At 39.2% G+C, this 20,341-nt stretch overlaps 1 protein-coding gene across 4 annotated transcripts in view; it reads right to left on the reverse strand.

The window, feature by feature from the left end:
• Positions 1 to 1,904: 1,904 nt before the first annotated feature.
• LOC148013549 (helicase-like transcription factor CHR28) overlaps positions 1,905 to 20,341 on the reverse strand; it is a 35,340-nt gene continuing 16,903 nt past the window's right edge. For 2 of the 4 annotated variants that reach the window (XM_087667652.1, XM_087667653.1), the window contains 4 exons: positions 5,801 to 6,022; positions 5,161 to 5,679; positions 3,995 to 4,204; positions 1,907 to 3,891 (listed from right to left, as the gene is read on the reverse strand). In XM_087667652.1, the coding sequence (XP_087523778.1) occupies positions 3,787 to 3,891; positions 3,995 to 4,204; positions 5,161 to 5,679; positions 5,801 to 6,022 (1,056 nt within the window). In that variant the 3' untranslated portion in view covers positions 1,907 to 3,786. Of the gene's footprint in view, positions 3,892 to 3,994; positions 4,205 to 5,160; positions 5,680 to 5,800; positions 6,023 to 20,341 lie in introns of all 4 variants that reach the window. The other 2 variants (XR_015688809.1, XM_087667655.1) reach the window with 2 other exon arrangements.

The following is a 20,341-nucleotide window of genomic DNA, read 5'->3' on the forward strand; positions in this document are numbered from 1 at the left end:
ATGTATATAATGATTATGATTATGGTCAACATGTATCTAATGATTATACTTATGGTCAACATGCATCTAGCGAATATGCAAATTTTCATGGGCAACATGGTCATGGGTAAGCAGCAATATGTATGTGGCCAACATGCAAATGTATATGAGTAGTATGTAAATGCATATGGACAACATGCTAATGCTCATCAATATCATCCTGTTGAATCCATTTCTTACCGGTTGCAAAGACATCTCTTGGACAATATGACTATGAGCAACAATCGCTATTCTTAGCCGCATGATCATGATGAACACCATGGATAACAATATGACATATCTACTATTAAACTCGAGTGATGCTATGGGTAAAATCTTGTCTAAAGCTTTTAGGACTAGATTAAATAGTGACTAGATCGTGGAATTGCATTCTCAAGGGTTATGTTTAAAATATGCTAAACCAATGCATCCAATCATAAAAACTAAATGTAAGGCAAAGAATGCAAAAATATTCTTGATAATCAAATACTTAGATGAAGACAATGAAGATGGTTATGGTGAGGAAAATCTTCACGCAGATCAAGAGGAAGATAAAGAGGCTAAGGTAACAACCTATGAAGCTCATGAAGATTACGTTGGGTAGTTACTTGAAGACCATGAAAAAAATCATACAGATTATGACCCCAATATGAGAGAGTATAATTATTGGTTTTTATTTGATTCAGCTACTTATGATTTGTGTCTAAATACATGCATATGATTCCATGGATGATACCTATGGCTTGATGACCAAGAATTCAATACATGAACAGGATGCCACTTCTCCTTTTGATCTTGGAAAACGAAGGATAACATTTGAAAGAAAACCTCAATTTAGACCAATGCTTGTCTTGGAATCATTCCCACATCTTTTTAAGGGACCATTTGAAGAATGATAATGTCAGCTTAAAAGCTCTGTTTCTCTACAATTTATCACAGGACTGCTCTCTATTTTACACCAAAATTGATGTTGATTTTATTAACACAACCAAAGTTAACTATATGGTTGAAAGTGCTCAAAAAGAGCTTCATTTGGAGCTGCCATACACCCCAATTAGATCAACATATCAAGGGAGATTCGCGATTTAGTACATCAAGGTATGTAATGGACAGCATGGTCACTGCTCATTAGAAGAGCTCCTACTTGATGACTCAACAACCAAAGCTTTTGCCTTTATGGCTTGTCTCGAATATATATACATCGTTTTTTGTCTTCAATTTGTCATTCTTCAACTCTCATGTACATTTTCAAATATTAGAAAATCTTTTGACTCATTTAAACAAAGCAGTACCATGCTCCTTTCCACTTGGAAAATTGTAATCAATCCCATTTTTGTTTTCTAGGACAAAGACATCTGAATAGGTATGAAATGTAAGAAGCTGAATTAGGGCCATATAAAATGTGTGAAGGACATATAAACCACCACCATTTTTTTAATATTACAATTTATTTCACATTCCAAACTTCTCTCGTCTTTTCATGGCTAAAAGCCCTCTCTTTCTTTTCCTATCCTCCTCTCCTTTGCTAGTCTCTTCCCCCTACTTAGTAAAAATATGAACAACAACCTAGCTATTTTCATGAACATTACTTGCTTCTTTGCCAACTTTTCTCGCTAACTTTGGATTATGATAGGCTAAATAAAGTCCAGGAATATTAACTTCAATAGGAAAATGCTTTTAACTAAGAGCAAAGTGTAAAAATCTACAAAACAAACACTGATGAGGATCTTAGATGTTCCCAATCATGCAAAGTCTTCTTGTAGAAATAATGGTGAAATAAATAATTGCTCACTTAAAAAACACCATACAATAACTACCTCTACCTCTTATACGTATACCCTAACAGAATATCGCATCAATACTTTCTGAAACAGCTTGACCACTGTCACATAACTGGGTCAGACCATACATTATCACCAATAGAATACGTAGGAATATCTATAAAGCAAAAGGAATTTAAAAAAATACACACAATACCAGTTGTAACTAAGATAAAGGGATCTTTCCGAAGTGATGATAATATTGATGTGAAAGAGACCAAATGAAAGTCTCCATCTGGAAGAAACTTGAGAACACATCCAACTTGGCAACACTCCAAGACAACAAAGAAAAACTTGCCTGGGGCCTGCCAGAGCTGCCTGTGGATCAAAAAGGCCACCCACTTGCACGAAAGGACACCCAAGAGCCCAACCACTCAATGTCCCAGGATCAGTCACTGTTCACTCTTAAATCTTGTGCTCAGGCATTTCATAACATGTTACTGTGATAAGTTGTTCTTCAATAACTTGAGGTGGAGCATATCCCACCTCTGCCCTTGCATCCAGTGTACCACTGTAAATTGAGAAACTTACAGTCCCACTTAAGAAAGTGGTCCGCTTACAATACCACACTCCCTGAAACACAAAGGTAATCTTCAGATTTCTGGACTCCTAATTTTGACAACAGCTTCGTACGGCATTATTTTTGCAATGCCACAATGGCATATCTTTGTGACCTCGTAATCCTCCACCACCAACCTCGTTAATCCTTTTCAATCAATCTGTATATCGACATTGAACACTAGTGTGTTATACCAGTTCCATTCCCCTTTCACATGATGCTACATAGTTGCTCGCTGCGACTTAAGAGCTCATATGCTGACAGTTCTGAAGTCGCTATATGACAATCAGAACTGCAATGGCATTTCCATTAATTCCAGAAAAAAATAATACAGATGCTGGAGAGAAGGATCTGGCACCCACATGAGCCATGCCAAATCCTGCACCACTTGGCCGCAGGAAGCCTGATGCAGGTGTATGGAGTAAGTATTGCAATTATCAAGGCAACCAAAATTGAAGGCATCGCCAGTCACAACAATTCAACATAGAGCAATGAGAAAAAGCAGTATGTATGTAAGAGCCAGTGACTGGCTTTTATGCTTGCAGATCAATTATTTAAGTCTCAAACATTTCAAGGTTTAACTTCGGTCAGGGCAACCAAAACGAACAGAAATTTATCTTAAAGAATTCTGTAGCCATAAGACTTCGAGCATAACACCACAATTCAGCAGGCAGTATCTTGTAACCCCACATTCTGGCTTTGTATGGATAGAAAAGCTGAATCATTTGCATAGTTCCAACTTTTCAGAGTTGCTGCTTGAAGCATTGTGTCAACTCTGTGAACCGTAGTGACATGCAAGTCAAGGAAACATACCTCCTCAAATGCTTCAGAGGCACATGAGATACAGAGCCATTCTAGGATATAGACCATTCTGTTTCAGCTGTTCAAATTTTAAAAAAGGAACATTTTATACAGCCCGCTGGCTGAGAGAGACCCTTTTACAAAATAAGGATACTTCTCAAAACCTTCACTTCAGGGCCCAGTAAGGGCCATTGCCCTTAGCATCTATCGTGTTGCTTTGCTTCAATTCCTACTGTATTACCATAAATACCTACCAATTGAACAAGACCTCCATATCAGACTATTTTCATACTGTACATATGCTGTATGAATAAATGTGTAACCTTGTACCCCTTCCACTTTACAATCAAAGCTCTGCACAAAGCTGAGCCTGTCGACTTTCAGACTTTACACGTTTACTGCAGCTGTATTCATGCAAAGGTGACATTGTGACTTCCAAAATTTACATATTTACTGCACAACCAGGCCACAACATAATCCTCCTTGCAAGAACTTCGCAAAATGCGCATGTGCTCCCAATATATATAAAAGTATAGGTAAATGTGTGATTCTCCTCAGAAGGCTTGCATACAGTACAACTTTCAAAGATCATGCGCGAAACAGATAACTCATATCCTCGAAAGATAGGCGAGTCTTTTGATCTGTGCCTGCATCCTCTCCAAATGCAGATGCAACTATCTGCCGTTTCTTTTCCTGACCATTGAAAACAAGACTTTGTGAGGGAATAGCTGTGCAAAATCTAAATTTAGAATAGTAAATATTGCACTAATTCATGAAATAGAAAGCGGCTAAAGACCTGCAATGCCAAAATCCGATCTTCAATAGTGTTTTTCACAGTAAAACGTGATACATGAACATCACGAGTCTGACCAATCCTATGAGCTCGATCAATGGCTTGGTCTTCAGTAGTTGGATTCCACCATACATCAATGAGAAGCACATGAGACGCTGCAACCATATTCAGGCCCAAGCTTGCAGCCTTCAGGGACATGATAATTACACTAACCTGTAAGATAAACACACAAGAAATTCAAGTTCCAAGGAGTAAAACTGACATCTTTGGAAAACATAAAGCCGTCAACATTATACAGATGCACACTATAACAAACTATCAACATTTAAATACAGACAGAAGTGCAAAAGAAGAGACACGCCTACAAGCTTAGTCTGGCCCACATGCTTAACTTGAATGGTTCCTTTCTTCAAAGTTGTCCTTTAATAGATAGCTTTACTGTACTAGAAGAAATCATATACAGCACTTCATTTATATGTTGAGATCTAATACTTGATCACTGACAGCAGGTTTTCACTAGCATATGAAAACAGTATTAGGAACCTGATTTCACTTTCCAATTAATTAGAACTTCTCCATCCCACTGAGTATGTGCCTCCTTAATGTATCAGAGAAATCCGAGGTACCTCACACAAAAGAACCTGGATTACATACTAAGCATTCTTTTATCACACAACAGAGACCATAAAAACATAGTGAGGCCAAGTCTCTAATTGCCAGAAAAGCAACAACTACATTAGCTGGAAAGAACCCCAGAAGTAGCACTAAAATGAGGCCAAAACTAAGCTGAAAACCACATACTTACAAAGTATTTACCAAGGAACTATGGACAGCAGTTCCTGTGTGGACCAGCTGGACACATGATATTTACCAGCTCAATCACACTATATATATTTAACTGAGGTGAACAGTCCAGTACATGCTGTGCGGACAAAACTGCAATTAAGCACATGTAACAGCCAAGAACCTGCATTTAAATGTGCAGCATATACATTTGTGTCCATAACATTTGCAGACATAACTTGTGAACCATATGTGTAGGTCTTGGGCTTATGGTAATCTTGTGTGATTCTGAATAGAATAGAGCAAGTTCTTAAAGGTCAGAATGCAAACGTAAGCACAAATCAGTGGGTGACTGTAATTGAACTTTGTACAAATTTCAGAATTACCTCAGGTAGCAGCTTGAAGTCAGACAAGGCACGGTCCCGAGCTTGGAGTGACATTGTTCCATCAAGTCTCCGATAACAGAACCCTTCCTTTTTCAAGGAAACCTCAAGCAAGTCCAGCATACTCGTCCACTGAGAAAAGACGATGGCTTTTTCTGTCCTGACACCACCTGGATCTGAAGGTAAATCATCATGCTCCAAGCTTCCTTTCAAACTCTTTAAACTTTCAATAGGTGGGAGAGCACGCAACGTATGAATAACAGCCTTGATCTTTGATGAAGTTTCTGGAACATTCTCCAACTTAACCTGTGAAATCATATCAAGTGGAGGCTCAGGAGGCCCTTCAGTAACCCCATTAGGATACCGTAGTGCAGACCATGAATATGTTCCAGAAGTGTGTAGGCGGACATGGCATTTAGGATAAGGACAGTATGCAGAATCGTCATGACTTAGCATGTCAAATAAGCACTGTCTACAGAAAACATGACCACACAAAGTAATGACTGCATCCTCTGGAGCATCCTGCATCAATTAAGATGAATGATTAAGCAAAAAAGGTACCAAAATACTAAAACACAGTAATCAAGAATAATTTCCAGGGTTGGCCACATCCCCACAAAGGAACCTTGCCTTTGATACTCACCATGCATATGCTGCATGTGTCTTGATTCCCTTCCAAAACTGATAAAAGCCTTGCTCGTTTATCATCAGATAGCTTGCTTGCAGATTCTTTCGTGCTTTGCTGTGTAGCATCCGAATAGTGATCTTTTACAAGATGAGGATGATCACATGCTTGACGAAGCCGCAAAAGCATCAATAGAATATTAACATAGTTCCGCTGTACAGTTCCAGCTGCAGCATACATCTAAGAGCATAAAAGAAAGGAAGTCAGTACCATTCTAAAACATCATGCTGCAAATGGGAAGGGCCAATTCCTGCAATCCAGCAAATGTGAAAACGTTTCTTTACACTCCAGCTAAAAACCCTATAGCGAATGGAAAGTGAAGTTCCAAAATTTAGAGAGAATCAATCAATAAGAATTTCAACATAGTTTCTGGTCCACCTTTTCTGCACTTTTATTCGGCTTGCTTTGACCTGATTTTTTGAATACACCTCTACAACCTTAAACAGTCCTTGCCATTAAATCACAAGGACTGATCCATGAAGTAACGAAAACAACCATGGACTATGTGTGTTCTTTACAGATGGCTTTAGGATTGTAAATAGGCCTCACAGTACCATCTAACATCAGTTTCAGCTACTTCTTTCTCCTTTTGATTTTCATTTTTCTGGAGACTCTGGATTCTGTACCAAACATCTCACTTTTTGAAGAAGCATAACTCGTCATAAAAGACTACATTGCAACTAGTTGAGCAAACTTTTCAACCTCCAGCAAAAACAAAGGCCAATTACTCTATGATCAGATTGGAATCAAAAGATAGTCAAGGCATGTCGATAATCAACTTCCATCATCTACATCACATGAGGGGTGATTTTTCTTGGTTTATACTCCTATTACCGCTAGTTCATCAAGCATTTTGCACATATAGCTTCTCTTCTTCATGACCTTACAAAGAAGAAGAACTCCTTCCAAAGGAGAGAGAGATAAGGCGGTCTTTACAAAGCTGAAAACAGATCTCACTTCCAAGCTTATTCTTATCGTTCTAGATTTAGTAAAACCATTTGTGATAAAAGTGGATGCTTATGGTGATTGTATTGGTGCAGTGCTCAACCAAGAAGCCCATGCTATAGCCTTTGAAATCCGCCGTCTAAATGATGTGGAGAAAAGGTATGACATCTATGAAAAGGAGCTCTTAGTTGTGGTTCATGCATTGAAAATATGAAATAATATATTTTAAGCAATTAATTCCTTATAAAAACTAATTATCAGAGCTTAAAGAATTTCAAGACTCCAAAGCATTTACAAGAGAAACATACCACATGGAAAATTTTCTTATCGATTTTTCATTGTTTAACCATGTACTCTCTTGGAAAACATAATATAGTTTCCGATACATTCTTAGAAAGCCTCACATTGCAACCATTACAGTGGCTCATCATTAAGATTTCCAAGCACTATGAGGAGTACTTATGACCAAGAAGTTGATTATGTAGTAGTTTGGACCAATTTACAACAAGGAGGCTCTAATCCAAATTGTTCCATCAAAGATAATTACCTTCTGATGAATATTTCTCTTTGCATCACCATTATTTTTGTTTGACAAAAGGTGCTTGACGAAAGTCATGAAACTCCTTATGTAGAACATAGAGGAAGGGAGCCACTTTAAGTATAGTTAATACTTCTTTTATTGGCCAATATTATGAAGAGATACACACAACTTTATCGAGGCTTGTCTAGCATGTCAAAAATCGAAGTATAGTAAACAAAAGATTCTAAGATTGTCACAATCGCTTCTAGTGCCAAATGCTCCATGGAATCAATCACAATGGATCTCATCTCAGATATTCCAATAACACCTCAAAGTCACTTGGAATATCTCAAGGTCATCATGTGAGTTGGATAATGATTAATAGATTTAGCAAGCAATCACATTTTAGTCCACATTAAAAAACATCGAAATCTACGAGACTTTTCATTCAACATATCTTTAAATTACACAGTATGACATTTGAAATCATCTTAAATAGAGATTACAAATTCACAAGCAACTTTTGGTATGCATTATGTGGTAGAAGCAAACTAAAACAAGGTTTTGGTTAAAATTCATCTTTTTCAAAGCTCTCAAGTAGATACTTTGAATCCTTCAAAGCTTAATTAACAAAATAAATAAAGTTTCTTATCAACTTGGGTGCGAAGATATACTAGGGTTTGCCCTGAGGAAACAAAAAAATATAGAAACGTGCAAAACATAAATCCTAAATATGAAACTCAAAACGTAAAAGCACAAACACAAATAAAGAAGAAAGACAACTCTGAAGTAAATGAATCAATGCAATAAATGAATGAGAGAATGTAGATAATGCCAAGGGCGGAGTTGTCCAACAGACGGTTGCTCTCATGGAGCAGGCCAAGGGAGGTGTTGATGTGTATCGTCCATCAAAGACCAATCTTGAGTGCAACAATCACCAATTGGTACAAAGGCTGATGGAGGAAAGTGCCGAAAACACGAAAATGAGAGTCATCTTTGGATTATCTTAATCTTTTCAAAATCCCTTTGAATCCCTTCAAAAAGAAATTACATGCTTAAGATAATTTAATTTGTGTATGAGAAATTCACTCTTTTTACTATTTATCAAGTGTTCATTTTCTCAAAGTAGTTATAAAACAACCTCCGAGTTCTAATAGTGCTCCCCTTCATTCTTGTAAAGGTGGTTGACGGATTGGTTAATCCAAAAGGACCCACAAGAAACTATAAAGACCAAATGAAGCATAAAAAGCAATTTTATGTATATTCTATGATATTACCCTAATCTAATGGTAACCACTCTTCAAATCAATACGACTAAAAATCTCGGAGCCTCCTAGACGATTTAAAATGTTATCATTTACGGAAATGAGAAATCAATTCTTCACAAAAATTTTATTGAGGGTTTAGTAATCAATACACATTCTAAATGTATTATCCTTCTTTTAAACAAGAAGATTCGACGAACAAAATGGTAAGCTACTTAGCCTGATTAGCCTTTCCAAAATAATATCAATATGCGGCATAAGATAGACTAAAATCTTTGACTTTTATTCAACTGTGTGATGCAGTCTATTTGAAGGAAACTTCATTGAATTCTCAAAGATTCAAAAGGAAACCACTTTCTTGAAGGGGAATGCATTGCAATGGTGATCCATGCTCTTAATGCAAGGTAGAGCACCATCAACATGGGTACAATTCAAGCAAATATTTGCTTCGAATAAGTTAACTAGTACATTTGAGATGGACATCATGATAGATTGGAATAAGCTTGATGTCACACAATGCACGAATTTGAGACAACATAATAAGAAGAGTTGACATACCTTGCTACCAATAACTTCTTATCGTCCAATTTGTCTTCATGAGCAATTGGATACCTTGCTCTTCATGGATATAATAAGAAGTTTTGAGTGCCTTGCTGTTAATAACTTCTTATCGTCCAATTTCCTCATCATGAGCTTGATGCCACACGATGCACGAAATTGAAGCAATATAATAAGAAGTTTTGGGATGTTGTCACGGGCACATGAAATTTTGAGATGCTTTAATCTTGCCGATAACATTTGGTTAAGTTATTAATCAAATGTGCAAGGTTGCTTAGCACATGCGATGTACATGTGAGTTACTTCATGGTAACAGACCAAGGACCCCAAGAGTGTAGTGGGAGTCAAAGGTAAAAGTTGTGATAAGTTAAGCCAATTGGGCTTTGGGGATTAATTGGTGTCAATTTTGACCCTGGACGGTTGTTTGGCCACGAAGTATTAATGGTGACACTAGGGACTAACATTAATTAATTAATTAATGTCAATCTAAGGATCAATAGAGGTTGGAAACTACTATAAGTTGCAAATGGCCTAACCAATTTAATTATGAATAAACACATTTAATTTTGGATAGGGTCAAAATTGCTGAAATTAATTTTTAAGATTATTCAATTTTGAAAATTAATTAAACGGCTAGATAATGCTGAAATTTTTATTTACAAGGTTGCTACTTGGCAAAAAATGCCCATATAAACTAAGGAAACGTTTTTGGGGACTGGTGGGTCTCAACCATTCAGTCAGTTTACAGCCTAGGAGAGAGAGAGGAAGGGAGTTGCTTGTCCATTTTCTGATCAGAGAACATCAATTTATTGCAAACGACAGCCATCTCAGAGCCTCAACAAGCACGAGACAAGAAGGAGACACCTTCCAAGGGTTGGCAACACCATTGCTTATCAAGTGACTACATTTTGGAGATGCCTTGCAGTTGTTGACTACATTAAGTGCAGTTTGGACCAAGCAGCAAGTAGATTTTAGGGTTTTCTCACGAAGAAAATCATCTCTCTCTCATCTTGGCTTTCTCTCACCTTCTCCAAACCATTCTCAATAGATCTCAACATTTCTCAACCATTTTGAGCACATCTCAACCAAATTTGGTGGACAATACAGGGACCTATACTTCAAACCCTAAACTTCTGCAAAAATTAATATTTAGAAGCCACCTCGGAATCAATGCCATCAAAAGAAGGTATCATACATTAAAATCAGTACCTCAATTTTGTGAATTGTCAAGGATTTCAAATGTCTAGCTATCCATTGTAAATTTGGGATAGCATTTGGCCAATTGAGGTCCAATTTAGTGCAAGTCTTGGGTGAAAATCAAGGGGCATTTGGCCCAATTTTTTTGCTGATTGTTGAATCAACAAGAGGCTTATGGATTAGCCAAGAAGATCATGGAATCTTGGCTTATAATACATCCATTGGCAATTGAAGTTTAAAAAATACCAAAAGGGACGCATATTTTGGGGCCAACAGGGTGTCTACTGTCTAAGATTATTAACATAAATTGTGCATTTCAATTTATGTTTATTTGTTGATTTTCGTAATTAAGTGCTTGATTAGGAAACTACCACCCTTTCCAAGAAGAAAGGCTAGTTCCGAATGCCTTGTTGCCAATAACTTCTTATCATCCAATTCCTCTTCATGAGCAAGTGAAAAAGTACATATATGGGCTACCAAAAGGAATCATGGATTTTTGCATTAAATCCACCATGGCTAGCATATCTCAACTCATAGAAACATCTACTACAGCCAATATATTGTTGCATGAGAAAGATTTGAGCTTCCAAGACAAGGGTGAGAAACCAAATAGGAAGTTTTCAAAGGCTAAGAAAAGAGGCAGATCTGAAAATCGAGCTCAAAAGAGCCAAAATAACAAGGAAAGGGTTGAAAAACAGTTGCACAACGTAGGGAATTAAAGGCTGCAAATAATGCTTTGTTTGTGAACAAGAGGATCACATGGCTAAGGACTGTCCTAGTAGGCAGCATCTTGGGAAATCAGGTAATTAGAGAGATCCCAAGGAAAAGTGGCCCAAAACATCCATTGGTTGCATACTAGATTTCTTATTGATTAGTCCAATGATGATACTACTAAGTTATGTAGAGCATGTAGCAAAATGAAACATCAGCATGCATTAATCTTCTTTGTAATGGGGCAAGAGCCAACTTTATCTCCATAGACATGGTAGTCCATCTAGGAATTAGAGAGGATGAGATGGGACCCATTAAAAAAGTAGTTGGTATGGCATGCAAGGGCCATACAAAGCCTGTCACACCGCTCATCGGGAAGCTTCACTTGCACATTCAGGGATATGTGAACAACAAAGAGTTTTTCGTTACACCACTTGAGGGTTTGATGCCTTGCTTAGTATACCTTGATGCCATCGTGTGCATGCAGTGATTGATTCACATACTAAAGTGATCACTATTCAGCATAAAGCCAGGGCCAATACCTTGACTATAAAATTGAAAGGGAAATTTATCTCTATAAAATTGGTTGTTATCATGTCTAAAGCAATAAAAAATCACCTTTCAATGTACTTGGTTTTCACTAAGGATAAGGTTGATAATGAAAATGTTGGAAACACATCTAAATTAGAAAAGAATCGCACGTCATTTCTAAAAATGTATACTAATTGCTTTTCTTAGTTCATTATTAGGGCAACTACCCTTGAAAGGTCACAAGACCGTGGCATAGATCTTACCCCTAGAAGTAAGCCTCCTAATAAGCCACCCTGCAGGGTAAGTGCAGCCCAACAAGAGGAGATGAGTCACGTGAATGAGTTGTTGGAAAAAGGATTGATTCAGCCGAGCTCATCTCCCTTCTGTTATCCAGTGCTTTTGATTCAAAAAAAAGATGGATCATGGCGTATGTGCATTGACTATCGTACTTCGAAGAAAATCACAACAAAGAATCGGTTTCCGATCCCTCAAATCAATGATGTTATGAATAGATTGCAAGGGGTAACCATATTCAGTCATATTGACTTGAAAACTCAGTATCATCAAACTCGCATTAGACTACAAGATATGCCTAAGACAACTTTCAAGTTGGATTGTATGGGTTTCTTGGCATGCCTTTTGGACTTACAAATGCTCCGACACATTTAATTGAATGATGGATCACATCTTCAAGCCACATCGGGGATTTGTGGGTACTTTCTTTAATGGCATGATTGTCTATTTAAAGAATGAGACAAAGCAAAGGCAACATGTGGACATTGCATTCAATGAGTCACGTAAGCACAGGTTGGTTATAAATGACAAGAAGATAGAGTTTTTCTTGCATAAGATCCACTTTCTAGGGCACATTGTGTTGGTTGATGACAGTCGTATGGATCCTACAAAGGTTGAGGCAATAGGCTCATGGCCACCTTTGAAGAATGTACACGAGATCCATAGTTTCTTGGGTCTATATTCCTATTATAAGAAGTATGTGCATAGCTTTGCTGAAATTGTACCTTCACTACATGCTTTGCAAAAGAAGGATGTGCTTTTTAAGTGGACAATAGTGGAAATTTCAGTATTTGAGAAGCTAAAGGAAAAGATGACTATGGTATATCACACTGAATTGGATGGCATGAAAGATCAATATGCTACCAGTTGATGATTTCAAATTTTACGAATGTATATAATCAATTTGGCAATGGCCAAAGGCATCAACACTTTGTGCTTAGAGATGATTTTCAATGATGCATGGATGACAATCACAAAGCAAATGAGGCCTAAGGTGATCACTAAGAATCATGCTCCTCCTTATACAAGGCATAGAGCCATTGATACTAAAATTAAAGCAGTGAAGCATTTATTTATTAGCCTTCTTTAAGGCATGATGTTGAGCAATTTATCAAGACATGTATCGTACGTCAAAAGGTGGAATATGATAGGCAAAAGACGTCGGGTTTATTGCAGCCCTTGCATGTTTCAAATAGGCCTTGATAGAGCATTGTTATGGACTTTATCTTTGAGCTTCCTAGGACATCTACAAGAAATGATAAGAAATTGACCATTATTGGCAAGTTTAGTAAGCAGGTCCATTTCATTCCACTCAGGAAGAAGATAAAGACTGATGTCTTTTTAAGTTTTGCATTTAGGGTTTGCATTTGTTGCATTACTATCTAAGTTAGTGTTTTAGTTGTGTTTATATAATCATTGTTTTCTATGCGCAAACCCTAGCATATATTCACATCTTCCATCTGCATACCCTTCGTATCCCTTTACCCATACTTCATCATTAGCACCCTTGTGAGTAGATGTGTACATACTCTATCTTTTATGATTTGTAAGCCAACCATCCTTTCGCCCAATGAGCACCAAGGTACACACACACACACATAGTTCAAAGTGGTTTCTATGTCTCCTTTGTAGGTCATGGTAGGCCACCGAGCGACCCATGTGCACCACTTCTCAGATGCCTTGGCCTCTTTGGGATGGCCCTTTAGGGTACCGAGGGAAAATAGCCATTACTTTATAGTCTTTGTAGGTTCTTGGACAACCAATGTGCACCCATTGACCAATGCTTTGGCTACTTTGGGGTGGGATCTCTTGAGGTAAATAGCAATGAGCTTTGTGAAGTCCCTCCTAGTTTTCATTTTGGTACTTGAGAAGGGGTATTAAACTAAATAAGATGCATTACATATTAAACCTTCATTAGCTCATTAAACAGCCCCAAAACTCAAATATATTTAGTGTGCTTCAACTCCCATAGGCAACCCCACAAAGGTTGGTCAATTCCATATCTATATAGAGTGTGCTAGGTCACTTGCATCCCTTTGACCATTTTTCACCACCATCTCCACCAGCCTAGCACCTGTTCAACACACTCCAACTACTGTCACCATCCTTCAAACTATTGTGTTTGCTATCTAGACTCTAGAGCAAACCCACCTGCTACTGCCAGCCCTTGGAAATATTCTATTGTTGTGTTTGGTTTCAATTATTGCCACCTAGCCTGCTAGTCACATGTGCAGCCCATCGCCATCATCAAATCTCACTGTGTTTATAATTTCCAGCCACTTCTCATCTTCACCCAGCTGCTGGTCTGTTTTCGATGACTGCTAATCAGGCCACCCTAACTACTACATCATCACGCCAACTGCCAATTGCTGCATTTTCAATTTTCCAGCACTTTCAGCATCATCCTAATCTGCATTTGGATCTACAACATGTCGCTTTTGTGTTTTCAGCACTTTTCTTCATCAGCCTCTACTCCAACTAATGATTACCGCACTTTGGATCCATCTCCATTATAATTAAGTATTTTGGCTATGCTCCAAGACACAAAGGCTCAAGAAGTGGATACTTCTATTGCTACAACACTTATGCCTCAATAGCTAATCCTCAAAAGAAACCCCCCCCTTTCCCCCCCAACTGCAAGGCTGTAGGAGGGAAAGATACCTCTTGCAGAATAAAAGGAGCCCATTCTTGCTTGAAGATAGAGAAAGATGGGGAAGCACAAAGCAATTACCAAGTAGATTGTGATGTTTTTTTAACCCAAGATTTTACCATTTCTTTCACCAAACCCCTCCCTCAACCCACTCCCATGCCAGTCATCAATTATTGAACCGATCTACCTTTGGGCGTTGGGTACATACATTCATTTACATTTAGTATTCATTCAATTGTATCAAGTTTTCTTCTACATTATTTTGCATTTTTTTGTTTTAGTCATAGTCACAAGTGAGGGGGGACCGAGATGGTAACTGTGACAAGGATGTGACGGGATGGCCAAAAATAGGGGAGGGGGGACAGGGGACCAAAACGGCATTAAAAACAGTTAAAATATACTTGAAAATTAACCATTTTTTAAACTTTACCTTTGTCCAAAATGTGCATCATCAACGTAATATACAAAAGTGTAACTTAACACTAGTTTATACAAATAGCTATTAACACGATACAAATAGCCCAAGGGGCTACCCCCCAAGGCAAGTGTGAAGCTAATTAATTCTTAAGAATACAATAAAAATAAGCTGTAGAGAATACCAAGTACATGTGTCATGACTCATTTGAGAAGTTAGCATTGATAACAAAAATTCAATGAGTACAAAGTTGAAAGATATAAGCGGAATGTGACTGAAGTAGATAGTCTACTCTAATAAATTCAAAATGTAAAATGACTAAAAGAGTCAAGACTGCAACATTAATTGGCCTTGGACTAGCATTACTTTATTGCTTAATGCCTAGTCCCACACTGCCACCATTGGACATTTGTGGCTCAATTAATGGCATAGACCCAAACTGACACCAAGTACTTGTCCAGCATTACTTTATATAACTTTTGCCAATGTCACCCATTATTCACTTGGGTTACTTAGCCCATCACCATGACTTATGTCACCAGGTGGTGATATTTTTTACAATTGCTTTCCTTATTTACTTATATAAATATTTTATTTCTTATTTCTTTAGTTGCTTTTGCTTTACCCCTAGAGTTCTCTTGGATTAAGCCAAGATCTTTGCATGGCTAGAAGAGACAACCATTGGGACAAATTGGACTAATGGTTTGTCTGAGCCTTGGGACTGGATTGAATGGGCACTGAAGAATAGAATGCCAATGGTTTGGGACTGTGTGCTTAGCCACTGGAGATGGTACAAGACAATGAGCCTGGCCAAGACAAAAGATGCACATGTAAGAATGCCCACGGAATAAAAGTCACCGTAACTAAGTCACATTACACTTTTTGATGTGGTTGCAATGATAAAAGTTGCTCAAAACAATTTGAGGAATGCAAAGATCACTAGCCCTAAAATTTAAAGAGTTACTATTTTTAGACCCCAAAATCTATTCACATCATTATCTTCATTTTTACATGAGGATTAATTCTCTCGTATGCCGAGGTCAAATTTTGCACCGATCGTGGAGAATTTTAGACCGGAAGGTTTAAACAGGAAAATTGTTATATGTATGCCATGTGTCACAATTTGGGCATAAATTTCCAAAAGAGAGAGAGAGCATTAAAAAAACGTAATAGGCATGAGGGGCAAATCTGAGCGTGAAGTTTTCAAGGGTTAAGGGCAGATTGTTGCAAGTACATCAACTATGGAGGGTACTTCTTCGTCTCTGACTCATGTGCAGAGGTAGAGCTTGCTCCCTTTAAGTCAACTCTCTCTCTATTCTCAAAGAGAATGCTCTACATGATAGGCTGATTTCATTGAATGTACAATTCTGTGTTTTCTTTGATCTTCTGCTAAAGTTAGAGCCTCAATGTCCAGGTTCAGGAGCAGTTGATTGCTTCTCCAATGCAAGAACTAAAGACAGTGATGACCACGCCACACAGGAACAGTGTTTTCACCTCTGATTTAGTGATGTTTGTGGGACTGTTTCACTGTTGGAATGATGCCACGGTCAAAGGGTTTGTAGTCCAACTGGTATGGAACAGATCTGGAATGAAATAAGGCTGAGAACAGGTCAAGAAACAAGTGAAAAACAGTAAAGAGTTCTACAATTTGCAATTTTGCACTTGAATTATTGAGTTATGGTCACAAAAAGTGCTTTCCTACTTGGGATGTTGCTCTAGATACTGTCCTTACGCAGCTGAAATATACTCAGAAAGGGATGTTATTCGGGATATGCTGTACTGTTCTTTGGTAGCTGAAATTTACTCAGAAAATATGAAAGCCATCTATTCACAGGTTTTGTACTTTGAAACATTTCATTTTTGTAGCTTTCCATCTTTTAATTAATAAAGAAATACCAAAAGGGGCGCCGGACTTCGGAGCCAATCTGGTGTTGAGCTAGGGAGTGAGGTCTCTGTTTGTGTGTATGTGAAAAGACCAGGTATTAATTGAAGGGACTACTGCTTTATGCGAGTCATAGACTGGTTTCAACTTTTACCTGGCTTGCACTTCACATATGCACCTCACATGTGTACATGCACACCTTGATAATGCCTAAGCTAACTATTTAAAAATACACATCTTTGTGACATTTGAACACCTTGCTCTATGTTTATAGCAAGTGATCACTTTTAGAAATGCCTACTACATTTCAAGATGTCTTCAAGGTACAACATTGTTATGTCCCTAAACATCTAGATGAACCCTAGTAGCATTGGTCACAGTGGTTACTAAGTGACCTAGTGCAAATGCACTAAGGATACTTGGGGGTTAGGACACTTGAGTCCTATAAATAGGACACAAGGCCCTATCGTACACATTGATTGTGTGATCACCACTCTTGGACTCTCAAACTCTTGGCTCATTGGCCCATACATCCGTACACCATAATGGTGTGGGCTGGTGGTATGGGACGCCAACCCTTGGGATGTGGTTGTGGCACAGAGTGTTGCTAGCTTCTAGGCTCGAGGGTGAGCCTGCTTAGCTCTACGGCGGCTGAGAGGTGTGTCTCATGTGCAGTCCCCTTATGGTGAGTTTGGCTTGTGTCATGTCTCATGTGGAAGTTGTTAGCCTGCTCTTTATCATTCTCAGTCTGTCATCTCCTGGTTGTGAGCTCCTGTCAGAGTCTGACAGGAGACAGAGGAGCTCTGTCAGTCTTTTAGTGGCTGTCCTTGTCAGTCTGCAGCCTTTGGGAGTCACACAGCCCATACTGGGCTGTTATTCTGCAGTCGGCCCAGTTTACTGGGCAGGTCGGCCAGATCTGGCCAAAGTCGGCGAGATCTGGCTGGTCGGCCAGATTTGGCAGGTCGGCCAGTTTACTGGCCTGGGGGGGCTATATATAGCAGTCCCCCCAGTCATTCCAGCATTGTATTCTGCAGGTTCAGCACTGTCTCCGTCATCTCCGTCTCCGGCATTGGTGCTGCCATTGCTTCCAGTCTGTTCTGGTGCCCTCACTGACGCTCCGGGCTGCGTGCAGGGACTGCTCTGTCCATTTCAGTGTATTCAGCATTCATCTCAGTCAGTGCAGACTTTCTTCCTTCATTCCCTCCTTTCTCTCTCCTCTCCTCTGTGTTCGTGTTCTTCTTCCGTTGCGCACTCTCACATGGTATCATCGCCTGATTGAGAGCACGGAGGACATACCCTCAGGAGTGAGATACCTTACTGCTGCTGCCATCTAATCAACAACTGCCAGGCGACTTCTTCTAGAGGCTCTTCAGCCTACGTTTTCTGTCCACGCTGTCTACAGAGGCTGCCACGTCATCCAACGACGCAACAACCCTGCGTTTTCCACCAGGCTGTCCCTCCTTCTGCTGGGCGACTCATCTACAGGCTGCGTTTTGCTGTTTTGCTGGTCGCTTCCACTCCAGGCGGCACATTTCCTGCTGGCGACTCCTTTCCTGGCTGTTTCCTGGTGCTGGTGGTCTCTTTTCTGGTGATCGTCATCAGTTATCTTTGCGTTTTGCAGATCCAGTCGCCTGGCTACGACAGCAGTCGTCGGATCAGCAGGGGTAAAAACAGTCCTGAAATCAGCAAGAAAACACAGCAGAAACACAAATCCTGAAAACTGATACCATGTCAGAAGTGGAGCAGCGGTGGAAGCATAAACATGTGCTGAAATAAACTGCTGAAACACAAGACAAAAAGAGAAAAGAAAAGAACACGATACAGATGAGAACTCAGATGTATGCACGGGAAATGGAATCCATATATTTGAACACGAGACAATCGCATACAACAGTGAGTCACTGGCTGCGTGGGCACTGGCACTAGCTCCTCTCTCCACAGAGTCTGCAGATGGTGAAGATGAAGTATCTGACTGAGGAGGAGCCATTGAGTATAAATAGGCTAAAAAAGTGGGGAGCAATAATGCTGGTCGGACAGCATTTAATGCTGGCCGACTGGTGCATAAAATGCTCCACTAGCATAAAATGCCACACCAGAAAAATACCTAAAATACCTAATAAAAAATGCCCAGCCCAGATCAAGCTCAGACTCACACATGAGCTGACAAATACTCTGCTAACACTACCTTCATTCGGTGAGGGGAAGTCCCTCTCCGATTTGGGTGCTTTGCAGGTTCCGGAGACCCCCCGGTCTCCCTCACAGCAGCAGGAGTCTCTCAGGATTCCTTTATGGTATCGCCGGCTCATGCAGGATTCAAGTGTTACTCACTTTCCTGCTTCTTCTACAGGTCCACGGCGCTCAGCACGTTTACAGGCCCAGCGGGATAGTTCAAATTTTATGCTTTGCTTATGTTTAATTAACATTTGATTAAACGATTAATAAAATGTGCAATTAAAAGATACACATGTGTTGCACATGTGAGGTGCAAGCTGCTTTTTTTACAATTGAAAGCCCAAGGACCGTATGAAAAAGATGGGTATCAAAGACAAAAGTTATAACAAGTTACACTTGTTAGATTCTAGGTGAATTTTGGTGTCAGTTTGCCCCTAGGACCATTAATTGACTATTAATGTCAGTGGTGACACTAGGGACTAGGCATTAATTAATGGATTAATGCTTGTCCAAGGGTCAATTAATGCATGGGACCACTTTAGGTTGCAAATGGCCTAGCCAATTAATTTTTGGATGGGAAAGGTCAATTTTTTGGGCATGGATTAAAGCTGAATTAATTTTCAGAATTAATTAATTCTGAAAATTAATTAAATGGCTAGAAATTGCTGAAAATGGATTAAGAAAGCTGCCACTTGGCAAAACTTTCCCATGCAAGTGGGGGAAAGACTAAATAGGCCTGAACGGAGAGGGAAATCTCGTTTTTTCATTTTGGAGTTGTTGGAAAGAGGTGTTGGACTGTTGCTGCCAGCTTTTGGGGCCATTTCCCAGCCATTGGAGACCATTTTGGTGATGGTGATTGCATATTCTTGATCTTTGGAAGCTGGCAATTGCTGCTGATGCACTTTCTCTTGAAGATCACAGTCTCTGATGCTCCTATTGTTGTTGGTGCATCCGTTTGGGGCTGGTACAACAGGGCAGCAGCTGATTTTGATCGGTTCTTCGCGACAAATCTCAGAATTTTCTCTCTCTACAGCATTCTCTCATCTCCTTCAGCCTATGCTCAGCCATTCTCAGCAATTCTTAGCCATTTGGAGGAGATTTCAGCCATTTTTGGTGGGCTGATCTGTAATTTCTGCAGTAAACCCTAACTTATAGCAGAAATTAGGGTTTAGCAGCCACCTTGGGATCCATGCCAAAGATTGAAGGCTCAAGGGATTGAAATCAACAACTGATAATTGAAGATTATCAAGGGATTTCAAGAGCTAGCCCATCCCGAATTGATTTGGGGCAGTATTTGGCCAGCCAAGGGTCAAATTGGAGAAGAAGTCCTAGGTGAATCAAGAGGCAAATGACCCAAAA

Source organism: Lygodium microphyllum, chromosome 26 (assembly GCF_053477565.2).
Source record: "Lygodium microphyllum isolate KBCC chromosome 26, Lygodium_microphyllum_v1.1.10, whole genome shotgun sequence".
NCBI classification, from domain to species: Eukaryota; Viridiplantae; Streptophyta; class Polypodiopsida; order Schizaeales; family Lygodiaceae; genus Lygodium; species Lygodium microphyllum.